This window comes from Taudactylus pleione, unplaced genomic scaffold (genome assembly GCF_031769625.1).
Source record: "Taudactylus pleione unplaced genomic scaffold, aTauple2 ptg000518l, whole genome shotgun sequence".
In the NCBI taxonomy this organism is placed as follows: Eukaryota; Metazoa; Chordata; class Amphibia; order Anura; family Myobatrachidae; genus Taudactylus; species Taudactylus pleione.
This window is the reverse complement of record NW_028284920.1, coordinates 6,189,412-6,205,461: the sequence shown is the minus strand read 5'-3', so window position 1 is coordinate 6,205,461 and position 16,050 is coordinate 6,189,412. Positions and strand designations below refer to the sequence as shown.

The 16,050-nt window shown below is 41.3% G+C and overlaps 1 protein-coding gene across 2 annotated transcripts in view; it reads left to right on the top strand.

The window, feature by feature from the left end:
• JMJD1C (jumonji domain containing 1C) overlaps nucleotides 1-16,050 on the top strand; it is a 271,779-nt gene that overhangs the window by 231,236 nt on the left and 24,493 nt on the right. For both annotated transcript variants that reach the window (XM_088450484.1, XM_088450485.1), the window contains 3 exons: nucleotides 9,214-9,383; nucleotides 9,496-11,699; nucleotides 15,320-15,521. In XM_088450484.1, the coding sequence (XP_088306610.1) occupies nucleotides 9,214-9,383; nucleotides 9,496-11,699; nucleotides 15,320-15,521 (2,576 nt within the window). The remainder of the gene's footprint in view (nucleotides 1-9,213; nucleotides 9,384-9,495; nucleotides 11,700-15,319; nucleotides 15,522-16,050) is intronic.

Below are 16,050 nucleotides of genomic sequence, written 5' to 3'. Positions count from 1 at the left end.
ATCCAATTTTCAGATTTTATTATCTGATAATGTATTAAAAGACAATATTCCAGTGGATCCATCGGTCGTTTTCAAAAAAGCCGACAACCTGAGAGATATATTGGCACCCAGTTTTTTTAAACAACGGAATCATACTACTGATATAGCCAATAAGAAGAGCAGTTGGCTAACAAATAAACCTAAGGGTAGTTTTAAATGTGGACGCCCTACATGTATTACCTGTGAATATATGGTCAATAGGTGTAAGGAGATAACTTGTAACTATTCAAATGAAAAATTCACTATAAATAGTTTTATAAATTGTAATACAGCATACGTGGTATATATGTTGGAATGCACTTGTGGGACCCAGTATATTGGGAGAACCATTACACCCCTTAGGTGTAGATTTCTTGAGCATAGGAGATTAATAATGAAAAGTAATACTTCAGATAGTGTCCCAAGACATTTTACATGCATTCGTAGGTCTAACCCCAAGGACATCAAGATTGTAGGCATTGAACATATTCCACAGACAGCTAGGGGAGGGGACAGGTATTCTAAATTATGCCTGCGTGAGAACTTTTGGATACATAAAATGGGTACATTATCCCCCGATGGCTTCAATGAAAAGATTGAAATTGACTTATAAAATTGTACATTATTGCTTGTCAGGATGATTATATATGGGTAGGGGTGGGATTCGACGTCGGGGACCCTCGGTCCAGAGGGATCTGAGGTCTACTTCCACTTCTATGCACTGTAATATATTTGATAAATTTGTATATATTTATCGGTCTGATATAGATTTTTAGCTCCTGTGTATTTGTACTGATTGTGTACATATATGTGTATGTGTGCATAGATATGTACACATCATTTGTTTAGTATCCCCTTCTGTTTAATTTGGTTCCTCTTTCTATTTCTGTACGACGCTGTATATTCAATATAGCCCTAACATGGACAGATCTTGAATCTGTTTATGATGGCTATGGGGACTAATTAATGATTTGACTGTGTTCCCAATGGTTATCATTTTTTTCTATGGTGATAGGGTTAAATGAGGTTAAGATTCTGTAATCATATATATCATCCTCTTATTTTGGCATTACAACTGGCGAGCAGATCTGTTAATTATTATGATCTTCTATGATCACTAATATATGTATTATTATTTTTTTTATATATATATATATATATTTTTTTTTTTTGTACTGGAATTATTTGCTATATATATTTATATATAAGCATTCATATATATACTTTTTATTATTTTTTTGTTATATTATATTATTTGAGGTATTTTATGAGCAGGCAATGTGTTAATCAGATGGCACGTTTATGTACAAAGTGAATACTTAATTAAATACTGATTCATCTTGATTTACCTTATATAAAGAACACCTGTGGCATCAGGTATATCTAGATCTGGAGTGTTCCACATTATTACCTTTGAAAAAGTCACATGATCTGTGACGAAACACGTTAGGTGAGACCTACTCATGATCCGACATACCATTGCCAGCTAACAATATTCCGACACCTGTGAATCTCTATCCGGGAGCCGGTTAGCGTACCAGCAGGATTCAGCTGGCTTGCACGTATTGCGGGATCGACATACAGAGATACGCCGCAGCTTTGTTATCCACGGCTCCAGCAGTTTTCACCCTGGCCACTGGGCACTGAGGACGGCACTGTAAATAGGGGGCCCCCACACCGCTTGATCTACTGGTCCGTGAGTACTCAGAGCAGTGCTCTAACTATGTAGTACTGACGCTTAGAATGAATATCTTTCAATATAATAATAGTCAAGCGGTTATACATGTGCCTCTAATACAACAAGAAAATTCCCCTAAAAAACGTTGGGGTTACCTTGGACTTGCTTGACTTTTATCCAATATTAATAGCCCAGCAGAGCCAATATAAAAGTCGGAATATTATAAATGTTTTACAATGCAAATGTGATCTACCCCAATTGCTGCAGGATATACTGATTTACATCAGCTGTGTCCGCTGGAAACAATTACAACGGTGATCTCTTATATGTTACAAGTGAACTGATCGTTTCCAAGTGGAAACATTGATAATAGACACAAATAGAGACTTTTATACGGATGCCAGCAGCTACTACTTCAATTTAATTGGGAAAGATTGCAAAGATGCTTTACCTTGGTCACTGGCAATTATTTTCCTACTAATGGTTTTTTTGATTCATGATATTATTGTCATTGTTGTGTGTCTTTTCTTAAATATGTATTAAATATATGGTATTTTATGTTTTTAGTATCATCTGTGTTTTAGTTTACATACAATATTAACACCAGTACAAATTATAGACAGCGCAGATTTTTTCCTTTTTTTGTTCTTTTTGATCTTCTCTTCAAACCCACACAGAGTTTGATATCTGCAGCAGTCTTTATTATATTTGATTATTGTTTTAGCGCCAGAATTGTTTCTTCCTTCTTGTTTCCTTTTTAGCAATACTGTTCGTTGGGTGGCAATGTCAGGTATGTCATACATTCGGACATTGTCTGAGGGTCTCCTCCCGACCATCTTGACACTGTTCATTTCAGGTGCTCTCCATTGGGAAGCGGGAGTCCTCAGCCGTCACGACGTGCATCCTGGGGACTAGTCTCTTCCCCAAGAGAGGTTTCATCTCCTGGTGAGCAGGGGGGGGGCCCTCCTGAGGTGACCCTCATGGCCTTCTGACTCTATCACACTATGGTGTTACAGTCCAACTCTTTGGATTCTGAAGCAACCTTCAGTGACTCTTTGTCGGTGAAGTGGTTCCAATTTGCGTACCTGTGTTCTCCGGTCTCTCTTCTTTCTCGAGGGAAGTGTTTCAATCGAGACGGAGATGCTTTCCTGCTGGTGGCTCCTGATTGCCCCAGATGTCAGGGGTACTTGGTTTTTCGGAGTTTCTCCATCGATACTCCATTCCTGATGCTTCACTGCCCAGACCTGTTGTCTCAGGGTCCTGGGGTTTGTCTTGGTCCTGGGTCGTTTGTCTTTGACTGCGTCCCTACAGTGGTCTTATGGCTTCCCTGGCTTTGTCATCGTTGGAATGATTAGAGCACATGGATCAGCTTTTGCTGGGACCTACCACAAACTGTGGCAGCCATAATTCTTATGGTATTATACCTGTCGATACGATCCTCTGGTGTCCAGGATTTCCAGATATTCTGGCATTCCTTCCGGCTGGCTTGGGTTTCACCCTCGGCCTGGCCTTCCTGACAGTGCGGATCTTTACACTGTTAGTATGATTAAGATATGGAATTGCTCCGCTCTGGTATCCAGTTCATCCTTTGGAGTGTTTTCTGGATTATGCCTCCATTTGTCCTCCCTAGGGACTCCTTGGGAATTAGTAGCGGTTCTTCGTTAACTCCGGGGAAAGTTAATGGAACCGCTGGTTGTGATAGCCATTACATGGTCTATTGCTTTGGCTTTCTCTCTTTCTCTCAGGGAGTTTATATCAACCAGGTGAGTGTCGGAATTGGGAGCGTTCTCATGTGGCTCCCTCTTCTGGAGGGCATCATGTCAAGGTGTGAGTTGCTCTCACCTTGTGTTTCTTCTTAGTGATTTTTAGGTTCCATATTAGTCTGGAACTTATGGTGCGGCCATTCAGTCCCCAGTCCTCTCTGCTGGTGTGGCCTCATTGACTGTGGTCCGGCCTCTGTGGATTTATGTGATCCGTTCAAGTTCCTGATGGAAATCGGACTCCTTATTGGTGGTCTGAGATTTCAGTTTTTTTTCAGGAAAGGATGGGTAGGCCCCTGAAGAAGACATACGAGGCCAAATGTTGGCTGGACGGCCTCGTATGTCTTCTTCAGGGGCCTACCCATGGGTAGGCCTTTCTGTTGTTGATGCTTGTTTTTTCTCGGGCCATGTAACCCTCGTGGGTGGCTCGCTGTGGCGCCTTGGCTGTTTTACCTTGCTAGGTGGCCACGTGGTCTTCTGTCCACACCTTTTTAAGGTTCTAGACATTGGTTTCCTTTGCCTCTCAGGATGCTTCCTTTTTGGCGGCGGATTCTTCTCTCAGCACAGGAGCGTCCCCACCCTTGGTTGAACTGCTTTGGGACATCCCCAAGGTCAACCCTGTGGACCCCCTATGGACCCTGAAGTAGAAAACAAGAGATATGGTAAGAACTTACCTTTGTTATCTCTGTTTCTACGAAGTCCATAGGGTCCACAGGGCGCCCGCCCTGACGCACCTGGCTTCAAATGGGCTGTGTGGCTGGTCACCGGTTTTCCGTCTCCCATTTCTGTGAGTATGGTTATCGAGTGTTTAAGTTTTCTCTCTCTTTTTCTCTCCTCCTCCGGCCTTTGGCTACTTACTAACTGAGGTGCCTCTGGCTTGGGGGTGGAGTTATAGGGAGAGTGGACCCTAGTGCATCCTGGGAGCTAAAAGCTTTAACTGCGTGGTGCCCGGATTTGGTTCCCAACCTATACCCCAAGGTCAACCCTGTGGACCCTATGGACTTCGTAGAAACAGAGATAACATAGGTAAGTTCTTACCATATCTCTTGTTTTTATTTATGTACTGGGGTTTTGTTATTGTATTGGCATTGCATTTGCATAAGGGGCACTACTGCTGTGGGCATTGTATAAGGGGCACTACTAGTGTGGGCATTGTGTAAAAAGGGCACTGCTGTGTGTCATACATGAATAAGGGATACTACTATATGGTGTAATGTGAATCAGGTAAATCAAGATAAGATTGTGCTGCTAAGTGATGTAATTTGAATTGGAAATACAATTGTGTGACCATGCCCCTTTCTTTTTAGAGCCACACCCCTTTTTCGGCGTGCGCCGTAGGTGCGCATTGTCATTTTTTGGGGGAGGAGGAGGGTGAGTTCCCTCACTTATCTAGGACCACTGTAAGCACATGATCTGCTATGCAGTGGATAACTGTAGATACTTATCAGTGCCTGGTGACCATATGCATATATTCAATCAGACTGCCCGAAAGCTGTTTCGGTGGCGTACCACCTTCATCATGGCAGATGTGACATGCATTTATGTACACCCAATTAACCATGGCTGTGTTTTAATACATTCGGTTTTTCATGCATTTAAGCCAATGGTGTGCTGGTCTCGTTTTTTGGTCCTTTGGGATTGATTATGATGGTATATGCTGCAGTATGTGACCCATGCACCCGCTAAACTTATGAAGTGAGTGCAATTTCTCTCCTTGGACTTAGATTATATATATATATATATATATATATATATATATATATATAATCTAACAAAAAAAAATGCCCTAATTTTGCGCGTTGATGTAGAAAGGTTGCTGCACCTCAAGTAGAACCCCTGTCAGTGGGAACAAACAGATCTAGACAAACAGTACTTAGAGGGCGCAACTTGTTTAGATGTTTTCAAAGAACAACAATCAATAGTATAGAAAATAATTCAGATGTAATGTGATTGGAACTATATATATATATATATATATATATATATATATATGTGTGTATATACACATAGAGAGATGAGTGAGTGACTACATGTATTCAGATTGTGTATAAATTAGTAGTTGGCAGCAGGTTAAACTGTTTTATTGAGGCCACTTTGTAGTAAACTGCTTATGATGATACACATGAGAAGTAAAAAGTAAACATGATGGAAGTCTGCTATCATGCTAAATGGCTTTTGGCACCTTTGGTTCCCAAACGCGGTCCTCAATGCTCCCCAACAGTTCATGTGTTAGAGATTATTAAGCACAGGTAATTAAATTAAATTGACTGAGGTACTAATTAAATCACCTGTGCTCAACCATGGATATCTCTAACACCTGAACTGTTGGGGAGCCTTGAGGACCGTGATTGGGAACCTCTGACTTATGCAGTCTCTTTTAACTCCGAAGTAAAACTATCAGGTAAAAAAGTCGGCTCCATTGATGCTAGTAACATGGTTAAGATATCATACTTAGCAGGATTGTATTGGATGTTGGACGACCAAACTATTTGATCTATGTTGATTACAGGAGTGATCAAGAGTTTGCAACTCCAATTGTATGCAAATAAATAAATCATATTCAAGTCTGAATATAGTATCGACTGTACATAAATGCCCAAAAGCAAATTACTCTTTACTTCTTAGCATATCAATGGGTAAAGCTAGATTGCGTAGAAAGTGTATCCTTATGGCTCACTATTGAGACTCCTAGAATTTGGTGTTCAGCTTTAGCAAGCATATTTCGCTGAGATATAACACCTGTAGACAATAACACAAAAGGAAGATCGCACCAAGGAGAATTGTATCAATAATACATTCATGCAAAATAACCCATATAAATGTGAATAGAAGCTCAATTACATGTATTATAATACTATGGGGTGCTATTCCTAGACCCGAAATGCAAATTAATCAAGAAACCAAGAAGAAGGGGTCCTTACATAGGAATGCATCTATAATTGCATGAGTGTAATAATTATAAAACTTAACCTTTAATAATACATATTAATAAACATAAAATTAAAACAAATCCAGCGAAATAAAATGGGTATAGATAAGTGAAGAAAATATACAAGTAAGAAATAAGTATTAAAATAAATGCTGTGATTGTCACTATGTCCCATTCATTGGCTGCTAATGTAAAGAAGATATAGTAGTACGAGTATAACAGGTTCTGTATTAGATAATGTATCAGTCTATCAGGGATTTGTAGCAAGATATAAGGAGAAACAATGTCTCATACATAAACTTCACATCCCACTAACACAATATGTCTGTTACTACAGATCTATATAATTGATACACTCATTCAGCTGAATGTGATAGTGGGATTCACAGTGCTGAATATATTTAATAGTGAATGCAATTAAGCAGTCAAATAACTGTATTAATTCTAATATAAACGTTCTCATACAAAATAAATTGATAGATGAGGGAACTAAATTGATGGATCGTTCAATATGAAATAAACAATAGTTCCAATGACAGTTCTAATATAATGTTTCCAATATTGACAAACTATATCTTGACTAATAATAAGCTGCGGAGGCTGCTGTAATAATAATCCTGCTGGTAATAAATATTTAATATAGTCATAATATATCAGCAGTATGCATGTGTTTCAAGGGATTCTACTGCTATAATTAATATGATACCAGTATTCTGATATCAATTACCTAATACATGGAAAATAGCAGGAATTGTAGCTGTATTAAATAGCAGTATGTTACATCATTAACACTGTCCCCTTACTATAGTCTCTAGCCCCACTCGTGGTCAGTATTACATGTGCTAATATGCGCTCTCGTTCATAGACCAATATGTTGTGGCAGATAGCAGGGATCCCACACACGCACTACAGAACAGTATGTGATAACGTAATCACCATATGATAGAGCATCAAGACATTAATCAGCGCCGCTCATGGTGAGTGTATCACACGCTAGTATGCGCTGTCATTCACTGACCAAACAAACATAAGCAGCAAATACATTTACACGGGCATAGTAATAACAATCACAGCGAGACGCCTGACGCGCGTTTCGCTGTGGCTTTATCAAAGAGGCTTTTTTTTTGCCTCTTTGATAAAGCCACAGCGAAACGCGCGTCAGGCGTCTCGCTGTGATTGTCATTACTATGCCCGTGTAAATGTATTTGCTGCTTATGTTTGTTTGGTCAGTGAATGACAGCGCATACTAGCGCGCGATACACTTACCATGAGCGGCGCTGATTAATGTCTTGATGCTCTATCATATGGTGATTACGCTATCACATACTGTTCTGTAGTGCGTGTGTGGGATCCCTGCTATCTGCCACAACATATTGGTCTATGAACGAGAGCGCATATTAGCGCATGTAATACTGACCACGAGTGGGGCTAGAGACTATAGTAAGGGGACAGTGTTAATGATGTAACATACTGCTATTTAATAGAGCTACAATTCCTGCTATTTTCCATGTATTAGGTAATTGATATCAGAATACTGGTATCATATTAATTATAGCAGTAGAATCCCTTGAAACACATGCATACTGCTGATATATTATGACTATATTAAATATTTATTACCAGCAGCCTCCGCAGTTCATTATTAGTCAAGATATAGTTTGTCAATATAGGAAACATTACATTAGAACTGTCATTGGAACTGTTGATAACACCTGTAGGCCAGACCAAATGTGAAAGCCTCTATATGGTGCCTGGAACAAAGGAGGAGGAATATGATAGAAGCTTCCAGTTATATACCAGGTTTTATCAAGGTTCCAAAAGAAGTCTTTCTACAGAGAAAAATGTACATGCACTAAAACTTAACCGTAGCGTGTTTAGAGTAAATGCAATCATCAATGACTTTCCTAACTGGTAATAGTTAGAATTGTATTCCAACAGGCTTAGTAGATACTTATGAGTAGGAGATTTAATCATGCTCTGGTTATGCAAATCAAAAAGAATTTCATAGGATATGAAGTTTTTAGTAATGAGAATGGGCAGATTATCTGCCGTCACATATTATGTCCCTGTGAACGTGAGCAGGCCTGCTGGTGACGAGAAGAGAGCTATAAATTGTATGTCCCTTTTATGGGGAAAGTTTATAAAAATTGTTCCACAGGTACCTGCAGAAAGATGCTGTAGCTAAACAATCCCTTATATTTCATTCTCCAATTTTACATAACAAAAATAAACTGATCGGTTGCTCTGGGCAACGCCCTCCATTTCGGCCAAGCTACTTGTGGAACCGTTTTCACAAACTTATAGTGTATATAATTATTAGCAAAGGAAATACCGGCATTTCCAGATATGATTTCCAAGAAATTTGTGATTTTTTTTTTATTTTAAGCAAAAACCTTCCCTGTAATTTGCCTTTTATGACCTTTTTAAATGTTTGCACATTATGGAAAATGTTGTTAGTGTGTTTTAGTAGAAGTATCCATTTGAAAATGGCATAAATTATTATTATTGGCTGTTCTGTCCAATATCCGCTTGTCGTTGTGAGTATTTCTGGACTGTTTCATGTTTTATTGTTTGTATATTCATTTATGTTCTCAGTCCTGGACCACGGATTAAAGTGTGTATTGTTTACTCTTACCATTTCTGTTGATGAACATGTGGCCTTGTGTAGTCAGTGGGAAATGTCCATGTTTATTGCTCCGCCATCTTTAACATTTTCTATTTTATTTTTGCTGTAAATGAACAATGCAGCTTCTAATTTTATTTTATTATAGTGTAAGAACAGTCGGGATCTGTGCTCCTGTAACTTTTTTGTCTCTTCCTTTTCCAAGAATACTGCCAGCCCATGGTTGCACCAGCCCACACCTGTGACTTCAGCAGACGGTCTACTAATGGGTCACCTTCCTGTACGTCCATCCAGTGCTGATCCTCATAGGTCGCTTAAGCTGGCTACACATTCAAGCCCACCCTTATCTAAGCCTTCTGCAGATCACCATAAAGAGTAAGTTATCGTATATTTCCATTTTAAGGTGGAATATCATGTATTGCCTAAATAGAGTATTTCTTCCTGATTGTATTTATTAAAGAAAATATATTTTCTCCTTTCACAACAGAGATATAGAGAAGAAGACTTTCAGCGACCCAATGCGCTCAGTTAGTTCAGCAACGGCAAAGTCTGACCATGATCACAGCCGAATGCACTCTGGGAAAGACAGCCATATACATAGACATTATATGGAGCCTGTACTGAGCCACACCAAGTTGCAACGCCCCGCGCCAGAGACTGTAGAGAGGCAGAACAAATATAAGGAGGAACATAAGCGAATCCTTCTCGAAAGCATTGATGCGGCATCCTATTCCATGAAGATGAAAGCACATGAAAACGAGCGCGAGAGCTACGCTAGAGTAGCACCCATCGTGTCTTGCAGTCCCAAAAGCCACTTGGTTAAACAGGAAAACAACGTAGAGCGCCCTATCTCAGATTTGTATAAAATAAAAAATTCTGTTGCGCAAAGTCTGCCGCAAAGTAACTATTTCACCACGTTATCCAATAGTGTGGTGAACGAGCCTCCGAGGTCGTTCGCGTCTAAGGAAGCTGTTAATGTGTACTCTGAGAAGCAAAACGCCAGCCCTTCAACAAATTCTTCTACTATTAATTCATACATGTCATCGCTGTCTAAGCCACCTCCCTTAATTAAACACCAACCTGAAGACGGATCAGTGAATAAATTGAGTGAGCAGATTCCTCAACAGGTGGCAACTCACACAATTACCTCCTATAGAGGAGATAGCAGAAGTCCTACTCAGTTGTCTGTCTCCTCCACGAACGCACTCCGCAGCATGCCTGCCCTTCATAGGGCGCCGGTTTTCCATCCTCCAATTCACCACAGTCTTGATAGGAAAGATGTTAGCTATAGCAATCTTTCCCCACCAACCCTCACTCCAGTGCAGCCTGTAAACACTGGAGGAAAAATCCCCGAGCTGCAGAAACCCCCAACTCTAGTCCCCGAGCCCAAGGAAGGTGCTGCCACTTACAAGAAGAGTGCTGAGAAATCCGGCCAGGAAATGTGGAAAACCATCGAGAAACAAAACCACAGTAAAATCCAGTGGCTGCCAGAGAAGAATCATGTAAAGGTACCGTCAGCAACCGCATCAGTCATTGTACGCCCACCTTCTAGTGCAAAATATGATAACATGCAAGTAACTCACGCAGTCTCCAAGGACCGAGCTGGCGAAAGATCTTCAGCTGGAATCCATCAGTCAGATTACTCAAAGCCCCTGGAAGCCAGAGAGACTATGAGGAATGCCCAATCAATTATGAATTCAGACAGCACTCATGTGCTCTTTGAGAATAACTCTCACGCTCCCTCGCAAAGCATTCCCAGCTCATCCACGCCTGTAACTAATATAATGTGCAGTACGAAGACTGATGTGACCACCTCTGCCCCCACCACCACAAGCGTTTCAAGCTCCTGCGGATCAGAGGTAACGTACTCTTTATCCAGTGCTGTTTTGACTTGTACCGTGATAGAGAGCACCAGTTCATTCTCTGGAAACCAGGCTGTGGGACAACCCCAAGAGAGCACAACTAATTCCGTGGCGTCAGCCACTCCGGCCAGCTGCAAGACTGCAAGTGCAATTCAACTCAACACTTCATATCCCCCTTCAAGTGACTTCATCCATTTAAAAAAGCACAAGGCAGCATTGGCTGCAGCTCAGTTGAAAAGCAGTAATGCCAGTGATACAGAGAGCATTGCTGCGAAAAATCAGACCTTTCCAGCCTCAGGCTCTCCAGATAGCAGCTCGACAAACGCAACGAGCTCTGCGGGCAATGGGCCGACTTCCCAATGCAGCCAGCCAAATTACCACACAAAACTGAAAAAGGCCTGGCTCACCAGACATTCAGAAGAAGATAAAAACACTAACACTAAGCCAGAGAGCGCAGGCAGCACTATGGTGTCTGAAATCATTAAGCCTTGCACTGTCAATCTGATTGCTTCAACCTCCACCGAGCTCCAGAATAACATTGACCTTCGGGCGCAGGACGACAAGTCTCCCAAGGAGGATAGGCTTACGAGGAGGAGGGTTAAAAGGACTTACGAATCTGGCTCAGAAAGCGACGACTCGGATGAAAGCGAGAGCAAGTCTGGACAAAGGCTGAAACGTCAGCCCAAGCCAACATACAAAAAGAAGCAAAATGATATGCAGAGGCGAAAAGGTGACACAGACAAAGAGGAGGAAATAAAACCCAATGGTATTCTGAGCCGCAGTGCCAAGGAGAAAAGCAAATTGAAGTTACAGAGCAATAGTTCCAGCAGTAAGTATGCTCTCCAACCTATATTGCTTTTGGACCTATGTGAGAATAGCATGTGTTTTTAGTTATACCACTGATCCTAAGCCTTGTACATGATGGGAAATACATCATGTCGACATTCTTTGTGCTTTGTACAACATGTCAGTGTTTTACAGTGGACACTACATACCCATACTGCTTAGCAATTATGCTTTCCAGCTTTTCTGAGGACTATTCTTCAGGAACAAATAAGATTATTCATAAAAAGTATAAGTGACTTATGAAGGTATAACACCTAACCCCATCCATGTCACTTCCCAAATGAAACCGCAAACTAGAGCCTGTAAATAGATTGTTCTTTTGTCATTTCATTCGCAGAGTGAGATAACTGTAGCACCCACCCCATGGTCTCATTTATCACGTCCTGATCTGCGCACAGCTTTTCTTGGTGCTAAGACAAGGCACAGCTTTGCCATGACACTGCTTAGTGTGGGAAAGGGGGTTTAATGTGCATGTTTGTTTTCCGTTGCTCACCGTGTACTTGTTGCCAGCATATTGTGGAGGCAGGAATGCTGTGGGCTTAACCAGTACTCACTACAATGTAGGCTGTTCCCTCGCAACCAGTGACGTCACTCAGGCATCACTGTGCATTTCATTGATTTTAGCTCGTTCCCAGTGAACGGATAAGCTGAATTCACTGTTTGAGCCCACAACAAGGCTGCTTTTACTGTGTAGGCGACAGCCAGGTTGAAGCACACCTACAGGAAACATTGAACCAAAACAGAGTCAAGAACGTCTGAGTCATGTCTTTTAGCATGTTTTACAAAAAAAAACAAAACTGTTTGTTAGTAAATAAGTCAACATCTTGCTAATGCATGAATTATTATTAGCATGTCATAAATTAGTTTTTCCACTTTAAATAAATCCCCTTCACTTCCGAAAAATATTATTTTGTTGGGAGTCATCTGCAGTTTCACAGCCCTTAAATATAGATGGGACCTCTGCCCAACATTTTATGGTGCAAATGGACTGTCTCCATAGCAGGGGGGACCCTGTAAGGTTGTGTCAGTACTTTGCTAGGCAGTAACAGGTGTGCAGAATGTGTACATGCTAGAAGACCAGTGTCTGTACAGCCTAAACCATTGCAAAGTTGTCATAGGTTGTGACTTATGCTGAGCACACACTAAACAGATATATCTGCAGGTCACTCGATCTGCAGTTATAGCTGTTTAGTGTTTACCCAGCATAAGTCACAACCTATATATCTGCAGATGATGGTTGTTCGTACACACTGAGCAACCATCATCTGTGTACAGTGTGTAGGAGGAGGCGGGTCCCGCTGGCCGCGGGCGTATCCACCCCCTCCCCTTGGCTGCCGCTGCATGTGTACTTACACACTTGCCGATGGACAGATATGTCTGCAGACTTTTCTCTCCATCGGCTGTGCAGCACAGCCAATGCGATATGTCTGTGAACAACGTTGTTCACAGATATTTGGTCTGTACACACTGGCCGACGGGGGCACGATATATTGGCCGATCAATTGGTCGGCCAATATATCGGTCAGTGTGTACCCAGCATTACTATCATGACTCTGGATTGTACTATAGCATGTTGTTAAGGAGGGTGATAACCTAGTGTGTATCCCTTTGCAAAGCTGTTAGTTCTCAGTTGACAGAATATGACTTGTGTGGAATGTGTCTTCTTTAAATTGAAACTCCACCGTCCCCATGTTAGCATTGACTGTTCCCATGTTAGCATTGACTGTCCCCATGTTAGCATTGCTTGTTAAAAATAACAAAAATCATGTAATGCTTTAATATATTCTTTTTTTATTTATGCACCCACTTCTGAGCTTGGTGTTAAATTACTAACCTCTTTTTATGTTTGAGACTTGCAATTAAATCTAATGCAAAGAATGGTTGTTTAATAGCTGCAATTAGAGAAACACAGGGGTGTCTGACGGTTTGAACGCCGTTTTGTGGGTGTGCATAAATTAGCCATTGCCCATTGCGTTCCTCAGCACAGCATGAGAGCTCTCTGCGTGTCAGGAGAGCTGCAGTGTTTGCGGCTGGTCAGACTTGTCTTACATGCTGTGCGACTACTTGCTGCGCATCGATAGTACCGATGTTTATGCTGTTGTACATCGTTGGACGGATATGAGAAGGCAGGGCAGCAGTGGGCATCCCTATGCTAGGCTGTGCATTGGAAGGATTAGCATATTTTAGCAATAGTGACCCGTGAGAGACTTCAGTTGCGATACCGTACGTCTCTGAATTAGGCCCATACTCTGTCTGGTTCTCACAGATTCATAACCACTTTCCACCAAATTATTGTAGTATAGGCTTTTAAACCGTCTCAGGGGGAGTAGGATAGTGGCAGGACTTTGTCTATTATAGCCTTTGTATTTTCTGTATGTTCAGCTAGAAGCATGTTATTTCAGATACCAAGTTCATGGTGCAAAATGGACCTTTGGGTGCAGATCTACAGTAACTTCCTAAAGGGTCTCTTCCCTCTGCATCTTCATGATCCATTAGGCGTCCTGAAGGAAAGGTGCTCTATGCCTACCTTTGCCATACTATTAGGGGGCCAAGTCACAGCGCAGTCTGGCCCTTTCAGAGAAGGGGTATTCAGGGGCTCCTCTACAATGTTGGCAAATTTCCCCTGGGATCAGCTGAAGCTTTTCCCAGGGACTGAATATTTGGCTTTTCTAAACGTAAAAACTTGTTTGCTCACCTGGGAATAAAGAAATGCACATAAAAAAAATGTAAATATGTTATATATTATCTTTTGGGCAGATATAGAACAATTGTTTGTCAATCCCAAAAGACGAGGGCTAAAAAAAAAAAGATTGGATCAGTGAAAAATCACTGTTTAGTGCAAAGTTCCTTAACAGTGCCCTGTTCAGATCACACCATCAAGTGTGCTAGTATACATGTGGCTCAGATCATAACGTGGGCACCCAACACTTTGGTCTTTCAGCAACCGGCCTTGGTCGTAGCACCAAGTAACAGTGACTTTAAACTTCCCCCCGCATACAAGTACATACAGTATATGCTTTATCTTGGCCATAAGGCAAAGAAACAACCCACTAAAAACACATTCTCTTCTGGTTGACTAAAGCTTTATATTGTAGAACCAATGCTGCCATGTGTATAAATAGAGGCTTTGTCATGTAGGACTGCCGTAGCGTCTGCATTGTACAAAGTTGATGATGGTAGTATGTTTCTGATCACGCCTCAAGCTTACGCTGTAGTAAATAATACTATAAAGAAATATTGTGCGATAGCGTTAAATCCTCTATAATATATGTATAATTTGCTGCTGTGTATGTTCCATGGTCCAGGGAATATTTGTAGTCCGAGGCAATGCATATCTTGTACTAGAGTACTGTGGGTAGTAACAATGTACCATCTGACCACTAACGGAATATGACATATTTTTCATAATATTTATTTCAATTGGTATATTCTACAAAATATCAAAGTTCCTTTAATTGCATGTTTGGGCTTCTCGGCAGTTTTCATGTCCCTTGGAAATGATGCTTTTCCGCTAAGCTCGCGCTCATTAGCGCCAGGTCCACTACATGAAAATGCCACCCATTTATCCTTCTCACCCTGATATTCGTTGTGATGTGGTTTCAGCTGGCATACCTCGTTCAGTATTAAAAGACTGGCGGAAAGTGAAGAAACTCAAGCAGATGGGGGAATCCTTTCTGCAGGATGACTCTTGCTGTGAGATTGGGCCAAATCTACAGAAATGCAGGGAATGCAGACTGATCCGAACCAAAAAAGGCGATGAGTCCACCCACTCTCCAGTGTTCTGCAGATTTTATTACTTCCGAAGGTAATAAGGACTCCTCCGTGTTGTGGTCATAATGCAAGTCTGCACAGTCCAGTTTATATTTTGTTATAACTAGCAAAAAATTTGTGGTTGTGTTGGTCCTAAACCCTGTGTCATAGCAACTGTGGTTTTAAACGGCTTTACAGCTGTTTTCAAGGTACATCATTCACCGCTGTGTCCTGATAAGCAGCATATGATGAGGTTTCCAGCTAAACATTGTATAGCTTGCAATGGAGGAATTAATTCCTATTATTACAATTTAAAAATAAGGGATATAAACCTTCACTGCTGCAGCCAAAGCATTACACACATACTGTCGGGATTATAACTACGTCCCATTTGTTTAAGTATTGCCAGTAGGGGGAATGTTAGGGTTAGGCACTAAGGGGGGAGGGTTAGGTTTAAGGTGCAGAGGAGGAAGGGTTAGGGTGCAGGGTACAGAGGGGGAGGTTAGGTTTAGGGTGCAGGTGGGGGAGGGTTAGGTTTAGGGTGCGGAGGGGGGAGGTTAGGTTTATGCTCTAGGGTGGAGGGT